Here is a 24,812-nt window from a genome sequence, read left to right on the forward strand (position 1 = left end):
AGTTGGTGATGGTGAGGGAAGCCTGGCGTATTGCAGTCCAGGGGGTTGCAAAGAGTGGGACATGACTGAGCAACTGAACTGATACAACATAGATAAAACTAGTCATAACAAGAAATGAGGTTAAAGTAAGGTCACAATATTTTGGTCTCTAAACTTTGACAGCATAAACCATCTAAAGCAATGGTTCTTAAATCTCCTTTAAGGAATATCTTTAAAATCTAGGCTCTAGATGCCCAGGGCCCTTCTTCAGACCTGTTTAAACAGTGGGGCCCAGACACCTGTGACTTTCATGAATGCCACAGATAATTTTGATGCTGCACAGTGATGCACATCCTTACTTCATTCATTGAACAGACATTTCATGAGGGCCTTTGACCCATACCAAATTTTGAATATAAACATTTTCTTCTTAATAGAGTTCCTTGGGTCACAAACTAACAAGTAACTTGAGGAAAAGGATCATGATCTATGTTTTGAAAAAAGTACTTTCCCCAGCCCATCCTTAAACCCAGATGGAGATAAAGGAGGCAAATGTTATATTGCTTGGATCATCAGCCCCTCAAATAAAACATGTTGATATACCTTCAGATACTGCACCAGAGAATATTTTTAGCCTGGACTTTGTAGGTATACAAAGAAATCGGCATGGTGTGTGTATGTGTGTGCATGTATGTGTATATTCTTAATTCTGCATTGAGACTAAGCTAAGCAAGACTGAGATCATAGCATTAAACTTCTGTTTTGAAGTTTGGCTATGAACCCAAAATAACAACATATACACCAGGAAATGCATATCAAGATAGGGAAGATAAATATCACAACAAATATAGTTTCTTTTTTACATACTACAACCTTCATTTCGTTCCTATTCTCACATCACTCTGCTCTCTAAACAATATTCAAATAACTGAGTCCCACTGGGCTCTTTTAAACCAGGAACTTACAAAACGGCTTTTCAAACATTGTTCATTCCGAAAGCATACAATGTAGCTCAAATGAACACATACAACTGCCGCTAGATCGTGAGGGTTGGGAGGAATCCATTTCAGAGGCTGTGTTATGCCCTCCCGCTCTGCGGCCAGCATCTTAAGAGAAGTGTGGCATGAAGCTGGCAGTGACTAAGGCGCACTAGTGTAAGACGGCTTTTGCTGAGGGAAGGGTTACGATGGGATGGATGTGGGAGATGTGTCTGGTCAACGTTTGGGCAACAAATGACTCCAACTGTGTTTACTGAGGGGGCAAACACCCACGCATATGTAACGGGGTCTTAGAGCAGTTGGAAAGGGGAGAATGAGCATCTCAGATCTCCTGTTAGGCTCCTTAGAGAAGAGGAGGAAGACATGTGGAGGGAAAATAAAACATGCCTACGAGATAATGGGGAACACGCTAGTGCTCGCACATCAGCAGACAAAGCACCCACCAGTGTCCTTCCCTGCCTGCAAAGGAGATGACGAGACCAGCAGGGAAAGTCCCTCACGTGAGGTGCGGCAGGCCAACTTTACCAACAAGATGCTCCGTGACCATAAATATCTCCTGACCTGCCCTCTACAAACCCTTCAGGATAACTCAGTGACTTCTCTCCTGGTCTCTGAAAGACACTAACCTGGGGCAAGAAAAAATGGAAATCTTTTTCAAAAAGTACAAGAGTCAGGGAAATTGAAAGCATTCCTTACCAATTTTGTGACGTCTTTCACATCATCAGTCACACGGTTCCTGCAGATCCCTTGAGTGTGGACGAGAGGATTAAATAGGAGCAGTTGAAGATAAATGCAAGTGATAATCCAAGTCTAAACGAAAAGAGAAAAAATGCTGGTGACCATCAGTAAATATCCAGAGTCACTCAAACTATTAACAGCTAACATTTTCTGCCTTAATGTGGAAAAAAGAATTTATGTTGTTTTTTTTTTTCTTTTAATGCTTCTGGCTTAAATACAATTAAATGCCTTACACACAAACTATGCTAACCAAATTTCTTAAAAATTTTCAGTTAAAATACGGTTTGGATTTTTCATTTCAATGACAGTATCATTAACTTTTGTCAAAAGCTTTCTATGGGCAATTCCCCAATGGCAATTAGAAGTGAACTTGTAGCAACATGAAAAGAATTTATCACTTAAGCTATTTTCTAAAAACTAGGGAATGCATAAAATTTGCACCTTAAGGCAGCAAAAAAAAAATTTCTCTACTTTAAATGTAGACTGTTTGGCAAGTAACAGCAAAACTCTGAGCATTGCTTTAACCCAATAACCTACTAGAACACCCAGTTAAAGTGAGGGAAAGATATTTAGATCTAGGACAGAATTTAATCTAACTTGTGAGACATCAAAAGAATCATTGTTTTGAATCACAGTTTTTTAGCGATTTAACAAGGAAAAACATTTTCTTAGTCAATGAGAAGACATTTTTTGAACACCAGAATGAAGTAATCACACACACACACACACACATACACACATACTACCTCTCTTTCCAAATAACTCTTTCAAGCATGTTAAATAGTTACTTTTATGCATGGCTTACTTTTTCTTATTACCCTATGTTTTACATTTCTAAAAATTGGGGCATCTTTTTTTTTCCCCTCAGTATCTTTATAAGACATAACAGCACCTGGAATATAAAAAGCTCTTGCTAAATATTTGCTGGATGAATCAGTGATCAAGGTTAAAAAAGACTCAAATGCTTCAAATTTGATATCTATTTATTGATCTTGTAGGAGACAGGGACTGAGCCAGCCAGAGAAACAAAGGTGATAAGACTCCCCTGAAATACAGATTCAGGGAAAGAAGTAACACCCACACCCTGTGATAAATGTTTTGGGAGCCCAGAGGAGGAAGCAATTAATCAATTAATCTTAAGGGAGAGAACTTGTGGCAGAAAGACAGTGCCAAGAAAAGCCACAGAGAAAATGTGACTCCAACTGGATTCTGGTGGACAGAGGAGGAATTTGCAAGAGTTGACAGGGAGGGGATGAGCATTCCAGGAAAAATAAACAACAGGAGCAAAGGCATGGAGATGTGATGATATTTTAAAATGTGAGAATTCTTTTATGAGTTAACATTCATCTATGGCATCTTAAAATTACACAAAGGTACATCTGCACATGGCTAGAAATCTTTCCTACTTGTTATGTAACCAGCCATGTATTAAATGGAACTGGATTATTATTTTCAATTAATATCTGCCAGCTTAATAGCTATTATACTGGATCAAATTACAATCATTTACTAAAATTTCTAAGACTACAATGCTACCTACATAGATAATAATGGAGTGTAAACAAAATTAAAATCCCTTCATTGTTTTACCATTGTACTCTATGAATGTTAAATCCTGCTTTTCATTTTTTTTAAGGCTACTTTGAGCTTGGTGGGATTCTGCTCTTCTCCCTTGGGCCAAAATCAAGACTAAATTGTGTACGTCAGGGGTCCCCCACCTCTGGGATCTACTGATGATCTGAAGTGAAGCTAAGTAATAAAAATAATAGGAATAACATGCACAATACATGTAATACGTTTGAATCATCCCCAAACCATCCCCATGTCTACCCTGGTCCATGGAAAAATTGTCTTCCATGAAACTGGGCCCTGGTGCCAAAAAGGTTGGGAACTGCTGGTGTAAATGATTTGTTTGGGGGATTCTGCTTTTTGGACAATCCCAACACATAACATCTCCTCTAAGTCTCCCTTCATGTATGTAAATACAATGCTTAAACTCAAAGTTTCTCTCATACTGTCATCGCTAAAATCTAACCCTCCCTTGAAATATATTTCTCCAACACCCTCTTTCATAATCTTACTTTGGAATCCTCCTTAAGCACCTCTATATAAGGGCCAATCTCTAATAACCTTATTCATATTCTAGGCTGTAAGAAATATAAAGGCACAGGGACGAGGGAGGGAGAATTCAATAAAGGTGATCAAAAGGTACAAACTTTCAGTTAAAAGATAAATAACTACTAGGGATGTAGTGTATAACATGATAAATATAATTAACACTGCTCTATGTTATATATGAAAGTTGCTTGAGAGTAAATCCCAAGAGTTCTTATCACAAGGAAAAATAATTTCTGCTTCTTTAATTTTGTATTTATGAGATGACAGATGTTCACTAATCTTAATATGGTCATCACTGTATGATATATGTAAGTCAAATCACTATGCTGTACAACTTATATAGGGTATATGTCAATTATATCTCAGTAAGACTGAATGAAAAAAAGAAATAAAAGGGCAGAAATTCTGTTGATTTCTCTTTACCATGTCTCATGCCTGACACTGAAGAAACACTACACAAACATTTGTTCACCCATTCATTCATTCAGCAAATATTTATTAAGCACCTAGTGCTACCGTGTGCTGGGCACTGTTCTAGATGCTGGGGATAGATTAGTTAAAAAAAAAAAAAGCACAAATCCCTGCCCTCATGAAGCTTAGCTTCTAGTGAGAGAAGGCAGACCATGACCAATCAAACTGATAAATAACCAGATTATATAGTGTGTCAAAAGTGTGCCATGAAAAGAGAAAAACTAGATCTCAGTAAAGGGACTGGAATTATAATGCCTACTCTTTCTCTGCTAGCAGCAGGATCCTAGGTTCAAGGTGACAGTTAACACTCATGAGGCATTGGAGGCTTCACCCAGCACCAAGTGTACTACTGAGCTTTAAGGAAGGAAACAGGACAGGTGACAAAGAGCATGCACAGCAGATTAGAACTCATGACTGACTCCTGCACCATCTCTCATGTCCACATATCACTGCACCCTTGGGGCACGTGACAATGATTCACAATGCTGGGTGGGCAGCACCACTTCTCAAGCTTGTATCTCCCTAGTTGAGTAGCCCCTCAGGGACATGCCATGAGCTGCCACTCATTCTCCATCATAGCTACTCCCACCAGTAACAGTCTCAAAATAAAATGCGTACTGGTGATTGTTCTGCTACCTAGTAACTTCAGCAGGATTCTCTTGGGTGAAGTTTAGGCATACTCCTACCAGTTACTTGAGTTCTTGATACAAAGAGGAAGGTAGAGAGGTCAAATCCCCAGGCATCTCTGAATCTAGAGAAAAGGCCACAGTACCAGCTATTAACACCACCTCTCTTTCCCCAGAGACTGCAATATGAATGACTGCAAAAGGAAAGCTATTTTGGTGGGGCCTCATTGGGAAGGCAATGTTTTATCAAAGATTAGATGGCACTAAGGGAATTATCCATGCAGATGTCTGTAGGAGAGTATTATAGACAGGGAAAGAGAAGCTACTGTTAAGTCCCTAAGGTCTATTTTGTTGTTTTCAATTGAATCTTTCAAGATGTTTTACTATAAAAATAATATATTATCATTACCAAACACTTGGAGAATAAAGAAAAAACCTACTTGGAATGTCACTACCCTGACAATTTTTAGGAAGTGTATCTCCCCCCACCATTATAAAAGAAATGCATACTCGTTGATTTAAGGAACCTGTTTTATTTAAGGAAGAACAAGAAGAAAGCAGGGCTTCTCAGGTGGTGCTAGTGGTCAAGAACCCACCTGCCAATACAGGAGACAGGACACTTGGGTTCTATCCCTAAGTTGGGAAGATCCCCTAAAGAAGGGCACGGCAACCCACTTAGTATTCTTGCCTGGGGTATCCCGCGGACAGAGGAGCTGGGTGGGCTACAGTCCATAGGGTTGCAAAGAGCTGGACAGGACTGAAGCAACTTAGCATGCACGTGAGAATAAAGCAGGGAGCAATGAAGATGATGATGTCAAAGAGAACAGGTCAGATCATGTAGGGTCTTGTATACTCATCTGGATTTATGGCTTTTACTGTGAACCAAGAGAGATTCACTGCAGGATTTTGAGCATAGGAGACAGATGACATATTATATAATAATAATTAAAAAAAAACTGGTAGTTTCTTACAAAACTGAACATACACTTACCATATGATCGAGCAATCATGCTCCTTGGTCCTTTCCCAAGGAGCTGAAAATATATATCCATACAAAAACCTGCTTACTGATTTTTATAGCAGCTTATTCAAAACTGCCAAAATTTGGAAACAACCAGAACGTCCTTCAGCAGGTGAATAGATGAATACACTGTGGTATATCTGGGCAATGGACTTTTACTCAGCACTAAAAAGAAATGAGCTATGAAGCCATAAAAAGACATAGAGGAAACAAATGCACATTACAAAGTGAAGACGCCAATATGAAAAGGCTCTACACCATTTGATTCCAACTCCTCTGACATTCCAGAAAGGGCAAAACTATGCAAACAGTAAAAAGATCAGTGTTGCCAGGGGTTGGAGCGGGAGGCATGCACAGACAGAGCATGCATGTGTGCTCAGCTGTGTTCAACTCTGTGCGACCCTATGGACCGTAGCTCACCAGGCCCCTCTGTCCATGGGATTCTCCAGGCAAGAATACTGGAGTGGGTTGCTGTTTTCTCCTCCAGATCTTCCCAACCCAGGGATCAAACTCATGTCTGTTGCATTAGTAGGCAGACTTTCTTTTTACCACTCAGCCACCTGGGAAGCCCACAGACAAAGCACAGAGGATTTCTAGTGCAGTGAAAGTACTCTATATGATACTGTAATTGTGAATACATGTAATTATATGTTTGTCTAAACTCACAGAAGATACATCACCAAGAGGAAACCCTAGCATAGAACTATGGACTCTGAGTGATTAAGGTGTATCAATATAAGTCCATGCACCACTCTGGAGGGAGATTTTTGATAATGGGGGAGGCCCTGCGTGTGTGGGGGTCAGGGGCATTGGGGAAATCTCTGTACCTTCCTCTCAAGTTTGCTATGAACTGCTCTAAAAATATAAATTCTTTCCCTAAAAAAAAAAAAAATTAAAAAAGATCACTTCTGATTGCTGTGGTAAGAATAGACTCAGACTTTAACAATAGGTAGAAACAGGAAGACCAATTTGGGGATACTGCTATCGGGGATACTGCTATAATCCAAGCAATAAAGGGTTGTCACAGTGTACTTAGAGGTGGTTAACTCAGAGTCAAGGATGACTCGAGGATTCTGGCCTGAGAAACTGAATGGACAGTGTTGCCATCAAGTTATCAATACGGGGATGACTGAGGGGTAGAGAAGGTTTGAGGGGTCAGATCAGGAGTAAAGTTTTGAATGTCCTCAGTTTGAAATGTCTGTGAGATATCCCAGTGATGAAAGTAGGTCAGGATATTTGAATCTGGATTGAGGAGGGTAGTTTGGGCTGGATATATAAATACGACAGCCTTTGATACATAAATGGAATTTTAAGCAAAGGAGTGGATGAGACCATCAAAGGAGTGAATACAAATAGAAAAAAAGAACAAATAACTGGGTCCCATGGTGCTCCAACCTTCAGAGAGCCAGTGGAGGAGGAGGAGGAGGAACCCAGTTAAAAAAACAGAAAAAGTAAAAGAACCTTAAGGAGGTCAAACTATGAACTACGTCAAATACTCATAATAGATCAAGTAAGATGAGGACTGAGAACTGATCACTGAATTTAGCAGCAGAGAGGTCACTGGTGACATTAACAAAAGCATTTTTATTGAAACAGTTTGGAAAAGGCCGGGGAGGAGCGGATTGGAGAGTGAGGGGTGAGCGATTAGAAACAGTGCATAGAGATAGCTTTTTTTAAAGAGGTGTCTTTCAAAGGACAGCAAATAAATAAATGAACAAAGAAATAAAAACAAAGTGAGGATGTAGTTGGTGAAGAATTAGGTTGGGATGGGGGGAGACTTTTATCTGTAAGATGGTAGAAATACCAGGATGTCTGTATACCTATGGGGACAATCTAGAAGGAGATACAGCTGGCACTGTAGATCAGATGAAAAGTACATTAGAGCAATGTTCTTGAGGACAGGAAGGGATGAGATCCAGGTCTCAAACAGGGCCTGGCTTTAAATAGAGTATACACTGTAGGTCATCAGTACCACTAGGCAGAATGTCTGAATGTGTGCACAAATGCTGCTGCTTTCTGAACAGTAGTGAATATAGCTTTCACTTACTGAATATTTACTGGGTATCAAACATTTTGTCCAACTGATCACAAACAAAATTTAAGATTTATCTATCTCAATTTTGAAGGTGAAGAAACCAAGATAAATAGAGATTCAGTGACTTCTACATGGTGAGGGCTTCCCTAATAGCTAAGCTGGTAAAGAATCTGCCTGCAATGCAGGAGATCCTGGTTTGATTCCTGGGTCGGGAAGATCCGCTGGAGAAGGGATAGGCTACTCACTCCAGTATTCTGGCCTGGAGAATCCCATTGACTGTATAGTCCATAGGGTCACAAAGAATAGGACACTACTGAGTGACTTTCACTTTCACTCCATGGTGAGATCAGAATGAAAACTCAAGTGTGTCCAGTTTGAAATCCTGTCCTCTTCACCACCTCATACTGTCATTGCACTCCCAGGAAGCTGTTACATCATTGGTGAGGACTCTGGCACCATCTCTCAAAGACTTCAATAATTATTTAAACATCATGCACATGAAGACAAGCTTGTTTCCAAGTCAAAGCTGAATATTTTACATTTTTCTGAACTTTTAGTTTTATAATTTTATGTTTTTGATAGTTTAAAAATATATTTATTAATATATAGACTTCTATAACAATTGCAAAGTAATTTCACCAGGGCAGCAATTTCTTTTGGATCAACTATATACAAACATCTGTAAAGACGACTTTGCTCAATTTGTTAGAGTCTATTTGGGCAGGACTAAACTTAAATCTGTTAATACACTCAAATATTCCTGAGAGAATGTAAATTGGTGCAGCCACTATGGAAAATAGTACGGAGGTTCTTCAAAAAAACTTAAGATACATTTTCCATACGATCCTACAATCCCACTCTTGGACATATATCATGAGATATAATTTGAAAAGATACAGGCACCCCAATGTTCATTGCACTACTATTTACAATAGCCAAGCTATGGAAACAAGCTAAATGTCCATCAACAGATAAACAGATAAAGATGTGATACATGTATGGAATGGCATACTAGCCATAAAATAGAATGAAACAATGCCATTTACAACAACATAAGTAGATCTAGAGATTATCATACTAAGTGAAGTAAGTCAGAGAAAGCCAAACACCATATGATATCACTTATATCTGGAATCTAAAATACGACACAAATGAACTTACCTACGAAACAGAAAGACTCACAGACGTAGTAGTTGTGGTTGCCAAAGGGGAGGGGAGGTGGGGGAGGAATGGAGTGGAAGTTTGGGATGAGCAGGGGCAATCTATTACACATAGGATGGATAAGCAAGATCCTACTCTAGAGCACAGAGAACTCTATTCAATATCCTGGGATAAATTATAATGGAAAAAAGCATGAAAAAGAATGTTATGAATGTAACTGAATCACTTTGCTGCACACTGGAAATTAACACAACAGTAAAACAACTATACTTCAATAAGATAAATTTAAAAAAAATAAAAAACAAGTATCTCTGAGAAACATATTTCATGAAGCACTATGTTAAAGCTATTACACTGAAATTGTAATTTCATATTGCATATACAGTTGGCCCTTGAGCAATGCAGCAGTCATCCATGTATAATTTATAGTCAGCTCACCCTATCCCTGGCTCCTCAGCATCCAGGGATTCAGTCAATCTGAAACTGTGTAGTACCTCAGTATTTACTATTGAAAAACATCCACATAAGTGGACCCATGCAGTTCACACTCATTTTCTTAAAGGGTCATGTACTTTGCTACTGATTAGTATTCATCTTTCATAAAATTCAATCATTCACTCAGGCATAACTAAACATTAGGATGGAGGAGCAGTCAGGGTAGGAATGTATTGAGCATTCTGCACAACAGTCGTAATACCTCCCTATCAGTATTTTGGGGATAGGGTTGAAATGAGAAGCTTACTTCTTTAAATGGAGAAGTATTTTTTCCATATTATTCTATGCAGAAATTATTCTAATATATAGTACACACACTTCCCTGATTTCCTAAACAATGACTAGAAATATTAAACTTTGCTTTTCTTTGATGATTCATTCTCATCAAATAAAGGAAAGACTAAATGAATTAAGCCAGACACAGCAAGACAAATGTCATATGATCTCACATACATGTGGAATCAAAAAGAAAAAAGTATCGAACTCATAGTAACAAAGAGTAGAACAGAAAGGTGGCTAGGGGGTGGAGGAAAATGGGGAGATATTGATTAAAGGTTACAAACTTTCATTTATAAGTTCTGAGGGCCTAATGTACAGCATTTTGACTACAGCTAATAATACTGTATTGTTTACTTGAAAGTTTCTAAGAGTAGATCTCAAGTATACTCATCACACACACAGACATACACACACATATACTATACACCTGGTTAACTGTAGACATTCTGACTGTAGTCATCATCTCACAACGTTTCATATCTCAAAACATCCTATCATACACCTTAAATATATACAATTTTATTTATCAGTCATACTCAATAAATTTCCCACAGTTTGCTGTGATCTACAGTCAAAGGCTTTAGTGTACTCAATGAAGCAGAAGTAGATGTTTTTATGGAATTCTCTAGCTTTTTCTATGATCCAAAGGATGCTGGCAATCTGATCTCTGGTTCTGTGACTGTGTAGATCACAACAAACTGTGGAAAATTCTTAAAGAGATGGGAATACCAGACCACCTGACCTGCCTCCTGAGAAATCTGTATGCAGGTCAGGAAGCAAAAGTTAGAACTATATTTTAAATTGGGCAAGGAGTACATCAAGACTGTATATTGTCACCCTGCTTATTTAACTTATATGCAGTGTACCTCATGGGAAATGCTGGGCTGGATGAAGTCCAAGCTGGAATCAAGATTGCCGGGAGAAATATCAACAACCTCAGATATGCAGATGACACCACCCTTATGGCAGAAAGCGAAGAAGAACTAAAGAGCCTCTTGATGAGGGTGAAAGAGGAGAGTGAAAAAGCTGGCTTAAAACTCAATATTAAAAAAAAAACAAAAAACTAAGATCATGGCATCAGCCCCATCACTTCATGGCAAATAGAAAGGGAAGAGGTGGAAGCAGTGACAGATTTCCTCTTCTTGGGCTCTAAAAGCACTGTGGATCGTGACTGCAGTCATGAAATTAGAAGACAATTGCTTCTTGGCAGGAAAGCCACGACAAACCTAGACAGCATATTAAAAAGCAGAGACATTACTTTGCCCACAAAGGTCTGTATAGTCAAAGCTATGGTCTTTCCAGTAGTCATGTATGGATGGATGTCACAGCTGGACAATAAAAAAGGTTGTGTGCCAAAGAACTGACGCTTTTGAACTCTGCTGTTGGAGAAGACTCTTGGAGTCCCTTGGACAGGAAGGAGTTCAAACAAGTCAATCCTAAAGGAAATCAGCCCTGAATATTCATTGGAAGGACTGATGCTGAAGCTCCAATACTCTGGCCACCTGATGCGAAGAGCTGACTCATTGGTAAAGACCCTGATTGTGGGAAAGAATGAAGGCAGTAAGAGAAGGGAACAGAGGAAAAGATGTTTGGATGGTATCATTGACTCAATGGACATGAGTTTGAGCAAACTCTGGGAGATGGAGAAGGACAGGGAAGCCTGGCATGCTGCAGTCCATGAGGTCGCAGAGTCGGACACAACTGGGCAACTGAACAACAACCTCAATAAAGCTATGGGGAAAAAAGCATTTTGGTTACGTAGTTGTGACTGCCCTTCTCCAAATTACTGTACTTGTTTGAATGACTGTTTTTCAATTTTCAGTTTGTTGGTTTGTGTCTTAGTTCACCTATTTCTCCCATATCATCAAGTAATGATTTGCAACATAGTTTTACTGTTAGTATGCCCATATCTAGCCTCTTGTAGTCTCCATGGCAAATACAACACACATCCCATGGGGGGCGGGGCAGTACTTATGACAGACAGAATAGTGGCAAAAAGATGGCCATATCCTAATTCCTGGAATTTGTGAATATATTGCCTTACATGGCAAAATGGACTTTGCAGATGTGACTAAGCAAAGGACCTTGAGATGGAGAGATTATCCTGGATTCTCTAAATCCAACCTAACCATACTGGTCTTTACAAACTGAGAACCTTTCCAGCTGGTCAAAGAGATGCAATGATGGAAGAAGGGTCAGAAAGTTGTGACACGATCAGGACTTGACTTGCCACTGCTGGCATTTAAGATGGAAATAAGAGGCCAGGAGTCAAGAAATGCTGGTGGCTTCGAGAAGCAGAAAAAAGGCAGGGAAAGAGTCTCCCTTACAGACTTCAGGAAAGCACAGGGTCTCACCTTGCTTTTAGCCCAGTAAGCCCCATTTTGGACTTTGGACTCTCCAAACCATAATATCATAAAAGCAGTATTGTTTTAGGTCACTAAATTGATGATCATATTTGTTCCAACAGCAATAGAAAAATAAATCAAAGCTCAAAAAATTTACTCTCTGGATGAATTAAGCAATGAATGGAGCACTGTACAGTGGTCAGGTTGTTCCTGGTAAGGAAAATATACTGCCTCACCAGAATTCTGGGCCCCCGATGCTTGCTTTAAGCAAGCAGCTCAGCTTTTTTTTTTTTTTTCCTTTTCTATTTGTTCATGCTTCCGGGTAAGATTTTGTTTGAACAAAAGTTTCCAAGGACAAGAAAGAAAAAAGTTCACGCTTTTGAAAACTTGTAGTGTCAGAAGGTAGATCCAGAAAAACCTCTGAGCCCCTCATTGTGTGACTTCAAACAAGCCAGTAATCTTTCTGAGTATCTGTTTATCAGTGTCTACAGTGAGAATCATTTTTGCCTCCGTGTTCATGAGAATCAAATGAAAACTTCCCAAGCCACAGGTGCTGTGCAGTGATTTGTTGTGTGCCCTGTAGGTTTTGGATTGTCTAGGAAGTCAGGGAAACAACTGCTTCAAAACCATACAAATAAGAGTCCAAGAAAGGACTTTATAGAATCAATCCCGCATGAACAAAGAGCCTGATCTTTAGTACATAGGTATTCTGACTCTAATTTGGGGGTCAGATGGCTTTCTGAATTTATTTCTTAGTTCTCAGCTGTGTTGAAAGTAGCTTGGGTTAACAGACAATTGACTTCCAATGCAGTGAGGTGTTCCAATACATCGACAAAATATTTATCTTTGTTTTCTCTCCCTTCCTCTTTCTCTAACTTCTGGAAACTCCAACAGGGGTGCGCGGGTGCTTGAACGCGTGGGCAGGTGCGTACACACACAGCCTATGGAGATAGAAGCTGAAGCAAAACGTCCCTCGTTTGTGACTTCGGCTCTACAATGTATCTTTTTGGCTTGGGTAATCATCTCGCTGTTTTTTCCATAACACTCTGCTTCTGCAGATGACATTTTTCTTTGGCTACTTTGTTTTAGCATCGTACAACTTTTCTCTCTAGGTCACACTCATTGTATGATAACCCCTCATTTCATGATAACCTTTCACTGCACAGACACGTTAAACGAATCTTATTGTCGGCCGTTTCTAGATTTTTTTTTTTTTTAATTTAGAGGCATGCGTCAAAAGTGTCCCCCACGTCCTCCCCACAGCACACAAAATTCCAGTAACACTTTCATAGTTAAAAGAGCCCTCAGCTTATTTACATGACGAAAAATGAGAAATCTATAGGCACTGTTAGAACTAAAACATACAGTAGAAACGGTCTTAATAGAGGGAGGTAACAGATTAAAATTCACATTCAATTGTGAATGACAAGATATAGCCGGTCTTTTTCTGGGAGTAGGTTTTAACAGTGGCAGAGAGTACTGAAAAAGAACTTTAAAAGGGAAAATTTACAGGAAGATGATGCTGGAGACCACTAAAGCAAAGGTCTTACCTAAATCTCATTTTTGTTGAGAACTAATCTCAAGAGACTCTAGTGGACTATTCACCCATTCATCAATCCTGAAGCAAAACAGCCTTCTTTACAATAAAAAGCCACATGCCATAAAAAGGAGCTGCAAAGCCCCCTAAAGCAAACTATCTACTTGATCTGAACATGTGTTACTACACAGAAGTCAGGTTGCAGACTCCTTTCCTTTAGTATAAATTAACATGCATGCAAACCAAGAACATCAGGGCAACATATGCTGTTCGGGAAACCGGAAGATTCTAATTCTTTAAACTTGGAAAAAAGCAAACTTTTCTATGCCCATGAGAAGTGGCTTTAAAATATGCATTGCCAGGGTCCACATTACAGACTTTTCAAAGTCGAAAAGGTAAGCAGGGCGTCTGTGTAGCCCTTTTTCTTTATGCCGAGAACTACGGAATGGTATTAGGACTGCCCCGAACAAAACAGCAGCTGCTGCCAGAAACATTCATCTCCTCTTTAATCTCGCCTGCCAGCTAGCCAAGCAGGCAGTTCCCTTGTAGCCCAAATGTGCTTTGGAAGACAGCCAACTGGCTCAGCCACCCAGAGCCAGGAAAGCAAGTTACCAAGATACAGGTATAGAAATGAGTCCTGAGTTCAGATTTTCTGAGGTCATACAAACCATATCCTCCCAAAATAATCTTTACCTAAACCAACAGCAGATTGTCAGTCAGTGAATAACCGTTTAGTTCTATGACTTCTTCCTTCAGATTTTTTATTGCTCAACAAGATTTTACCATCCAACATTATAAAGAAAATACAGAAGCATCCTACACAGACTCGAATTCTTCTCTAGTGATTGACCAGTAATCTCGAGGAGGCAAAAGAAACAGCAGATTGGTTGTGTTTACCGTTATCAGGAAGAGAGATGTTAACAGGCCAGTTAAGTGAAACGCAAATCAGCTTGAAGTCCAAGTTGGTCCAACAAAATCCTATAAAGATCTTCACCCTTCTCTCTCTCTCAATGCAGGTCTTTTTTGTGAAGTAGAATATTTTGAAATATGGGTAAGTATGCTCTTATAACAAAATCTGAACATTCTGAAGGGAACTGCTTATTAGAAAAAGGCAGACAATGGCTTTAAAGTAAAAGGAGAATTTAAGGACTTCAAGATAATCTACAGGAAAAAATGGGGGTGGGAGGAGAAACACCTGTGACAGTTCATCCTTACTCTATATGTAAATAATATTTAAAAGTGGAAATGACTCACATTTATTCACCCCTACGAAGGGCCACACACAGCAATCTGCAGATATTTCATATGACCTTCTCATCAACCAGGTAGATTATTATAACCCCATTTTGTAGGTAAGTAAAACGTGATTCAGTGAGATTAAGTAATTTGTTTATGACCACTCTGCTAGTAAACCCCTGAAACCAAGTTTATTCTTTTAATTTTATTGAAGTATAGTTGATTTACAATGTTTTAGGTAGACAGCAAAGTAATTCAGTTGAATATGTATATTCTTTTCTATTATTAGTTTATTATAAGATATTAAATATAGCTTTCTATGCTATACAGTAGGTCATTTACCTATTTTATATATAGTAATGTGCATTCTATACACCATATTTTATGTGCATACTATATTTTACATAATGTGCATGTATGCATGCTCAATTGTGTCCAACTCTCAGCATCCCCATGGACTATAGCCTGCCAGAATTTTCCAGGCAAGAATACTGGAGCAGCTTGCCATTTCCTTCTCCAGGGGATCTTCCTGACCCAGGGATCAAACCCACATCTCTTGTGCCTCCTGCATTGACAAGCAGATTCTTTACTGCTGAGCCACCAGGAAAGCCCTTACTTACTTCACTTACTATGATAATCTTTAGGTCTTTGCTATAAATGCCTTTATTTCGTTCTTTTTCATGGCTGAGTGATATTCCATTGTATATATGTGTCACATCTTCTTCATTCATCTTCTTTATTCATTCATCTGTTGGTGGACATTCAGGTTGTTGGCTCTTCTAAATAGTGCTGTAATGAACACTGGGCTGCATGTATCTTTTTGAATTATTGTTTTCTCTGGATATATGCCCAGCAGTGGGATTGCAGGATCATTTGGCAACTCTAGTTTTTTTGAGAACCTCCATACTGTTCTCCATAGTGGATATACCAATTTACATTTCCACCAAGAATGTAGGAGGGCTCCCTTTTCTCCACGCCCTCTCCAGCATTTACTAGTTGTAGACTTTTTGATAATTGCCATTCTGACTGGTGTGACGTGATACTTCATTGTAGTTTTGATTTACAGTTCCCTAATAATTAGCGATATGTTGCATTTTTTATGTGCCTGTAGGCCATCTGTATGCCTGGACCAAGTTTAAACCAAGACCTACACTACACTGGAAAGAAAAACACTGGGCCAGTTAGTAAAACTTCTGTTGTTGTTGAGTCACTAAGTCGTGTTCAACTCTTTGCAACCCCGTGGACTGCAGCATGCTTTCCTGTCATTCACCAGCTCTGGGAGTTTGCTCAAACAACTTAATTGTTATATCTGATGAACAATTGAGTTTTATTTACTATGGCTTCCCTCATAGCTCAGTTGGTAAAGAATCCACCTGCAATGTAAGAGATCCCAGTTTGATTCCTGGGTTGGGAAGATCCACTGGAGAAGGGATAAGCTACCCACTCCAGTATTCTTGGGCTTCCCTTGTGGCTCAGCTGGTAGAGAAACCGCCTGCAATGTGGGAGATCTGGATTCAATCCCTGGGTTGGGAAGATCCCCTGGAGAAGAGAAAGGCTACCCACTCCAGTATTGTGGCCTGGAGAATTCCATGGGCTGTATAGTCCATGGGGTTGCAAAGAGTCGGACACGACTGAGCAACCTTCACTTCACAATGCCTGTGCTGTGGACAGCATATAGGTCTCTTTAACTGCATCAATTTCTAAGTGAAACAACTATCTCAAATTACGACTAGGCTGGGTAGACAAGTAATGCAGGTAAATCGGGTTCTGCTTGCCGTACCTTAAAAAATTGCATAGCTAGAGGGAGGGGAGAGCTCAAAAAATGAAGTGATAAGTTGTTCCTTCTGATAAAAAACAAAATTGAGTGCTTTCAGACTTCTAAGAAGAGCTACTTATTCATCATCAGATCTATATGGAGTACCTGATAAGTACAGAAGGTAATGATACAGAAGATACGGTCATGGCCTCCAGGAGCTCAAGCTCTTGTCGAACACAACTAGGTGATAGAGCATCTAAGAGGGGAAGGGCCCAGAGAGACAACTAAACCGGACTTTGGGATGGGAGAGTAAAGCAGGGGCTCAGTGACAGCTTCTGGGAGGAGATCTCTTTTTCAAAGGAGAGGGGAAGGTAGCCAGGTCAAAGGGAGCTGTGATGAAGACCTGTGACAGAGAAATTAAAGTAGCAGGTGCCTACAGAAGTGAAAGAGGCATTTTCATAGATCTTCATGTTTATGACATGAATGAAAAATGAGTCTCAAGGAATACGCAACAATAGATGAGGGTAGAAAGATAGGCAGAGGCCCTCCCAGTTTCGCTAATTGATTTGAATTTTATCTTAAAGGCAATGGGGATCTCCTGCGGGATTTTCAGCAAGCAGTATCAAGATGTGACTTATTTTTGAAACCGTTGTCAGTAATCGGAATAAAGGATAGATGGGGTGGAGGGGGGCAAGCAATAAGCCCGGGGCAGGAGGTCAGTTAAAAGGTCAATGGAGTCATCCAGAGGCCACAGAAGGAGGCCCTTAACTCACAAGTGGCAGTTAATAGAGAAACAGACAAGTTCAAGAGGATGTGGAAGTAGACAGAAAGAAGTGTGGGGTGTAAGGGAGGGAGTCACAAATGTCTTCCACAGGTAACTGAGGCAGAAGTGGTGCTAGTCCCGTCAGAAGTGGCAGCTGGGGATTGGAAGTTATCACCCAAAACCCTGGAGAATACCATCATATAAGAAGAAAGAATTAGCCACATAGGAGATGAGAGAATGAGAAGTCAAATAGAAATGAGATGCAAATTAGTTGAGTTGGGGGTACCCTGGCTAATAGAGGAAAAAAGTACTAAAGGGAAAGTATAATCAATAAAGCAAGCACTAAAAGATGTCAACCGGTTGGTTGTTGGAAGAGGACCTAGTGGAGGTGACCTTGATGAGGGCTGTTTCCATGGAGTGAGACCATGGAGGATGGACCATAAGAGTCAATGAGAGTGAGGAAATTTCAAGGGCTTACTTACTACAACAGAGAGTGGCTAATGTCTGGAATGGCTAGCAAGTTAACTTTAGTCTTGGTAGATGAGAAAAGGCACTTCTCTAAGAATGGGGTGGGACTTCTCTGGTGATCCAGTGATGAAGACTTCACCTTCCACTGCAGGGAGTGCAGGTTTGATTCCTGGTCAGGCAGCTAAGATCTCACATACCTTGAGGCCAAATAACCAAATCATAAAACAGAAGCAATACTGTAACAAATTCAATAAAGGTTTTTAAAATGGCCCACATCAAAAAAAAAAAAAATCTTAAAAAAAAAATAATGGGCTAAAATGAGTAACTAAGCCTTCTTCCACCTTAAATAGCCTAAGCGTGGAGAACTCCCCTGTGGTTAATGAGAACCAAGTTAGCTCAGAGACTTTGCCCCTGTATGAAAATATCTACAAAGGACTTCTACCTCAGGCTAGAATCTAGGGGCTATGTGTTCAAGTTTTATTGTTATTACTTTTAATAGAAGCACATGTGATAGCATAAGCTTTGTGTAGCAGTGGAGATTTCATTAGCAACAATGGTGATAGATAGGTCATTGCTATTCATAAATATAGGTCTTCAGAAGTTACATCAATCCAAAGAGAAAGGATGTATTTTATAGAGATGCTAGCTGATGACCTAATTCTAATCAATATTAAGAGGAAGATGATATGTAACAAACCAAACTGGTCTAGAGAATCAGTGGGTGCTAGCTCAATGTTGAACCTAGATTTACACATCTGTTGCCAATTCTTTTTTGCTATCAGTGTTTTTTTGTTTTTGTTTCTTAAAAAGAGCAACAGGCCCTCAACATTGGAAAGTATAGGAATATTGCAAGAAAAAAAATTGTACAGTTCTGAAATCCACATACTCAAAAATTCAGCACTTTACCAGCACTGATTCTTTAGGGATGGCAGTATTCACTATTATGTTAATTGATTGCTCTTAAAACAGAATCACCATGACATACATTCTGAGGGTTTGTAAGCTTTCCAAAAACAGTTACAAAACCTAAATCATAATTTATCTTCTTCCATCTATGTGACTTACTTCTGAAATTGTGATCTCCTGCAAATCAAAAGTTCTGCAAAATCTGTACAATCTTTTGAACTCCAAACAATTCAGGGATGGAAAATGAGCATGGGCTCCAGTTGCTCTCTGATTCCATGCACTGAATTTGGACTGAATGCCTGAGCTTCCTAGAACTTCTTGTGTTCCCCCCCCCCCACTTTGGCTGTAATTAAATGTGCTCAGATGTCTTGTCATATCAGCTATTGGGAGTGTGACAAGTTTGGTCTCACAGGCCCTTTTAATTTTTAAGAAGATTCAATCTGGGGAAGCAGCTCAGGAAATCTCCGATGAAGTTTCTTTTTTTCCCCCACCTGAGTTTTTAGACTACAAATAAACTAAATCTTTATACTCTGCTGGAACTGTTCCAAATAGCATCAAAACCAGGAGGTCAAACGCATGAGCTCAAAGAACACTCACAATCTTGATCATTTTCTCCATCACATCAGATGACAAGCCAGATTTGCAAAGGTCACTGCATGAGCGTCCCTGATTATGCAATGTGTGCTGGACATACCAAATGCCTCTGGTTGAACTGAATAAACTGTTGAAATGTTCCCCCCACTTTCATGAAAGGTGTCCCAACTGAAACAAGGGGAATTGCTGTCTTATGTTTAGATCAAAGTATAATCATCTAGGGGTATTTATTTAGAATGCAGGTTCTTGGGCATCATGTGGAATCCAAATTTCTGAGGGTCCATCTCAGAAATGTGTACTTTTAACAAGATTCTTAGGTACTCTCTGAAGTCCAAGACATACTATTTTAGGCTGCACTAGCTCATGGGTGCTATATCATTAGAGAAAATGAAAATGTCTGAAAAGGTACGCGAAGTTGCATTTGGTTCAAGGGTTACACGTTAGATGTTCCTGATTTAGAGGAACTTGAAAAAAGAGTTAAATATAGTGAGTGTAGAGGAGACTGTCAACTGACCCTTAATTCCCATTCCCGCTCTCTCTGACCATATTCTTTTGTATTGTAGTGGCTGCAAAATCAAAATTTCCATGTCTTGGACTCCTTTGCAGGTAGCGACAGTTGCAGATGTGACTTAGGTTTTATCAGTCAGGCACAACTCTGTAAGATTTGATATGGAAAGAAAATCCAAGAGACGAGAAGCTGGATGGATGCTGGGCATGCATTTTGCTGAGTGGTGGTGGTGGGGGGGCAGGGAGAGCCTGCCATCAGGAGCGGTCCTGGCTGGACAGCACTGGCTGTATGTAGCTGCTTCACAGGCTGCCTTGGACTTAACTGGGTTCTGGGTGTGGGAGTGTTCTGAAATCTCAACCTGTTCTTCAAGCCCTTCTAGTGGTTTCATAAGCCATCAAATATACTTCAATATATCCCTTAATGTTTAAACTAGCTAGAGTAGATTGTATTGTCTGCAACTAAACTCGAAGCAATGCTAGGAGAGAAACATTTAAGTTACTGAGCATTTATTTCTCACAAAGGTCAGTCTAAACTCTCCTTAGGAATTTTCCATTAATATTTCAAAATTCAAATTGTAAAGTAAGAATCATTTAATTTTTCTCTTTTAAAGGCAGTTTTTGGTTGGCAATTCATGAGACTGTTAATGCAATTCTACCACCTGAAGCCCAGCAATCATGTATCTATGGCATGCCTAAAACATGCTCCTCTGGTAATTCTACCAGCTGAAGCCCAGCAAAGCATCTACTTTTGACATGCCCAGGACATGTTCCTCTGGTAACAATATATTTCAACTGCAGGTTTCACTGCTTATGAAAGAGATGAGATGATGTTTAGAAAAGAAGAAAATCAGCAAAGTAAGATGTAAACTCAAATCTTGATTCTGTCACTTACATGCTGCAAGCTTCACCAAATTATGGAAACTCTGAGGTTCTTTTGGTTTTCTCATGGTGATAACATTTCTTTAGATATTTGAAAAGATTAATAAAGAAGACAGTGTTATATAAAGCTGTTACACAAAGGGGCTGGCACACAGTAGACTGAGACATGACTGTTAAAGCTACGCATGTGTGCATGCTCAGTCACGTCTAACTCTTTGCTACCCCACGGACTGTAGCCTGCCAGGCTCCTCTGTCATGGGATTACCCAGGCAAGAATACTGTGGTGGGTTGCCATTTCCTTCTCCGGGGGATCTTCCCAACCCAGGGATTAGACCTGTATCTCCTGTATTGGTAGGCAGATTCTTTACCACTGCACCACCTGGGAAGCCCGTTAAAGCTACACTGGCATATCTTGGATGGTAGGGTCAATTCTAGACCACTGCAATAAAGCAAGCAAGTCACACTAATACGTTGGTTTCCCATTACATACAAAAGTTGTATTTACACTATGCCATCATCTATTAAGTGTGCAATAGCCTTACATCTAAAACAATGTATAGAACTGAATTAGAAAATACTTTATTGTTAAAAAATGTTGCCTATAATCTGAGCCTTCAGCAAGTCAAAGAAGTCACATGAAACATCACTGATCACAGATCACCATATTATAATAATGAGAAAGTTTGGAATATTGCAAAAAGCTGTGACACAGAGACACAAAGTGAGCAAGTACTACTGGAAAAGTGATGCTGAAAGCCATGGCACAGGCAAGGATGCCATAAGCCTTCAGTTTGTTTAAAAAAAAAAAAAAAGGCAATATCTAGGAAGCACAATAAAAGAAGGTATGCCTGTAGTTATTTTATCATTACTCCTGGTTTTTTAACTGTTGACTTTTAAATTAAAAACTATACTCACAGTGGATGTCACAATCCCGTTTATTTTCCACCTTCCCCATAGATTAAAGATCAGCACAACAAGGTGATAAAAAGAGGTTGTGAAACTGACCCCTGAGCTTAGATTCAGGATCAGCTCTCCCAGAGTCGAGAGGCTCATCTCCACCTGGAGCAAAAGTGAGATGGAATTGTTTGGGCAATGGGTGAATGTTAACCTGAATAGTAGAGTTTCAAAAGTCAACTTCAGCTGCGGTAATAATCCAAGATGGTTTTAGAAAACAGAGTGTGTTTACTCAGGCACAGAGAACAGTTATAGAGTGGGGGGCTGGGAGGCAATGATTCTACAATCAGGTTGCTCTAGCTTTAATCTCTACTCTGCCACAGACTTGCCTCATGGCCTTTGGAAAGTTATATTTCTCTGCTTTAGTTTCCTCACCTGTAACATGGAACTCACTTCACAAGCTTCTTGAGGACTAAAGTTACATATGCACTCGGTATGGAGTATCTCACAGCTAGCTCACCCTCCTAAATGTCCACTACTGTGGTTATCAATGCTGTCTTTTCAACCACACCTAGAACAAGCATCCCCAGTAATGTCATTTCCAGACCTGAAGCCTGGTGGCTCAAGCTACAGCCCTGAGCACCATCCTTGATCCTTCCCACTCCCCTAGTTCCACATCGACTCTGTCAAGTCCTGTTAGTTCTACCACCAAAATAAGTCTTGAAACACTCACTTCCCTCCATCTCGGAGCATTACCACTTGTGCCCAGCTCCATCACTCCTGCCTGGAAGACTCCAAGGACCTCCTACTTAGCCTTCTTTGCTTCCATGCCTGCTACTCACAAGACTGTGGTCTTCAGGCAATGCAAATCACCACCACCTGCTTACAACCTCGGAAAGCCTTTCCATTACATTTATGATAAAATGCACATCCCTACCAAGGTCTCCAAGGCCTTATTTAACACAGACTTGTCCTGCTCCGTGCTCAGGCTCACCATGCCTCTCCCCTCACCATACTCCAGCTCCACTGGCCTCCTTTCTGGTCCTAAAACACCGGGGATATATTCCTGCCTTAAGCTGTTGCACCACTGTTACAAGCTTTCTCCCTCTTGGGCTGTGAATGAGGCAAATCTTTCTGATCATTCAGGATTCAGTTCAGATTTCACCTTCTGGGAAAAACCTTCCCAGGTGACCTGCCTTAAGCAGCTCCAGCACTCTCAGATCACAGTTTTATTTCTACTGAAGCACTTTTAATCAGAAATTATGAGAAAACTGTCTTGATGGCCCAATTCATTTATTCTTATCCATGTTCCTTCTGACAAGTGGGAAAATGGGGTGAGGATGAGGATACTATTATTGTTGTTCATTATTCTTATCTCTAGCTCATTGAACTATTCAGGCACTCCTACCATCTAATTCTCTTTTATATAGTACAGACCTGGTGGGAGCACGCTCTAAGTTGTTTGCATAGAGAATAAACTTAGGTATGTGAAACGAGGCACAGGTGAAGCCAGGATAGCGTGTGATTCAATCCTTAGCAGATGGTGTCCTTCTTCGCACAAAACTGACATTACCCACCAGGCAGGCTTGTTACCCCCTGGAGAAGGAAATGGCAACCCACCCCAGTACTCTTGCCTGGAGAATCCCCATGGACAGAGGAGCCTGGCGGGCTACAGTTCATGGGGTCACATAAAGTCGGACACGACTGAAGCAACTTAGCATGCTTGTTACCTGTCTCCTCCTCTTGAGTTTGAGCCCCATAAGGCAGGTACTTTGTGTCCCTCACTGTTTTGTCCAGGGTGAGTAGAGCAGTGCTAAATACAGAGGCTCTTCTTATTAACATTATAAAATAAATCAATGAATGAATGAATGAAGGATAAAGTGAATCAATGAATGAAGGATAAATGAAAACAGTTTTGCTCATCCATTGGGCATAAACCACTGTCTTCTGAATCCAGTAACTGCCAGACCCTAATGATGACACACATGAATGCTGCAACATTTTCTTAATTATCCAAAATGCAACATCAGCTAAATGCTTCTCAGTTTGTACTTTAAACAACTTGCTTTGTACCTTTAAATACTTCTCTAGCCCCACGAAAATGGAAAATAAGGATATAAAACCAAGGCTACACTGTAAGCCCCATGAAAAGCAGGAATGATGTGTTTTCTTCACTACTGTAGCTCTAGCCTCTAGTACAGTGCCCTGCTAAATGCTAAATAAACTGTTTTTAATAAACAACCAGTGGAAAATGTTTTTACTGGCAGATTTGGCCAAAATGTGATAGTATCCCAAAGTGCTGACCTGCCTATAAAATTCCAATTCCCTTTCTAAAGGAACTAGATGAGTATCATGTGTAGCTACTTTCTTTGATTGACTCAACAAGGGCATTAAAAAAAAAAAAAAAGACCTGGAATGCAGACACTTTCCTATAGTAAGTTCAGTGGAAGTCTATAAGAAGTGTACAATTCTACACTCTTATTTAGAATTCAGTATAACATGCATCTATAAATTTCACCCTGTTTTCCCAGGGAGCTGCAATCCATCAAAATTTCTAAAGCAGTCATTCATAAAAAAATTATTCATGGTGGTTCTGCACTGGGAAACACATGCAAGGAATATGATTTCACTAGGGAGCAGGCACATTCAGAAGTGATGACATAGGTTAAGCTTTTAAATGCTAATCTTATCTTTTCCCAAAGCACTGGTTGACTCTATCTGTCATCCCTACTGAAGCAGGCAAAAAGAAAAAAAAAGAAACAAACTCACAGAACTAAATGACTTTTTTATGTCATCAGACCCATTCCTAGTTTGACTAAAGAATAAAAACAACTACCTTTTCTTCAGAGCAACACAGGCATAATATCACCGTTCCCCTCTTGCAAGACTTGTTTGCAAGAAACAGAAAGTTGCATGCCAGACTACACAGGAGTGGACTCAGATGACACTGCCTTCACCACCACTCCCTCCAAAAGAGACATTTTCATGCTAATAAGCATGACTACA

The 24,812-nt window shown here is 39.9% G+C and overlaps 1 protein-coding gene across 5 annotated transcripts in view; it reads right to left on the reverse strand.

Annotated features, from left to right (window-relative positions):
- KITLG (KIT ligand) overlaps positions 1-24,812 on the reverse strand; it is a 99,166-nt gene that overhangs the window by 57,434 nt on the left and 16,920 nt on the right. For all 5 annotated transcript variants that reach the window (XM_081483551.1, XM_081483554.1, XM_081483553.1 and 2 more), the window contains exon 2: positions 1,674-1,787. In XM_081483551.1, coding sequence (XP_081339677.1) covers positions 1,674-1,787 — 114 coding nt within the window. The remainder of the gene's footprint in view (positions 1-1,673; positions 1,788-24,812) is intronic.

Source organism: Giraffa tippelskirchi, chromosome 4 (assembly GCF_054371585.1).
Source record: "Giraffa tippelskirchi isolate mGirTip1 chromosome 4, T2T-mGirTip1v1.2.pri, whole genome shotgun sequence".
NCBI classification, from domain to species: domain Eukaryota; kingdom Metazoa; phylum Chordata; class Mammalia; order Artiodactyla; family Giraffidae; genus Giraffa; species Giraffa tippelskirchi.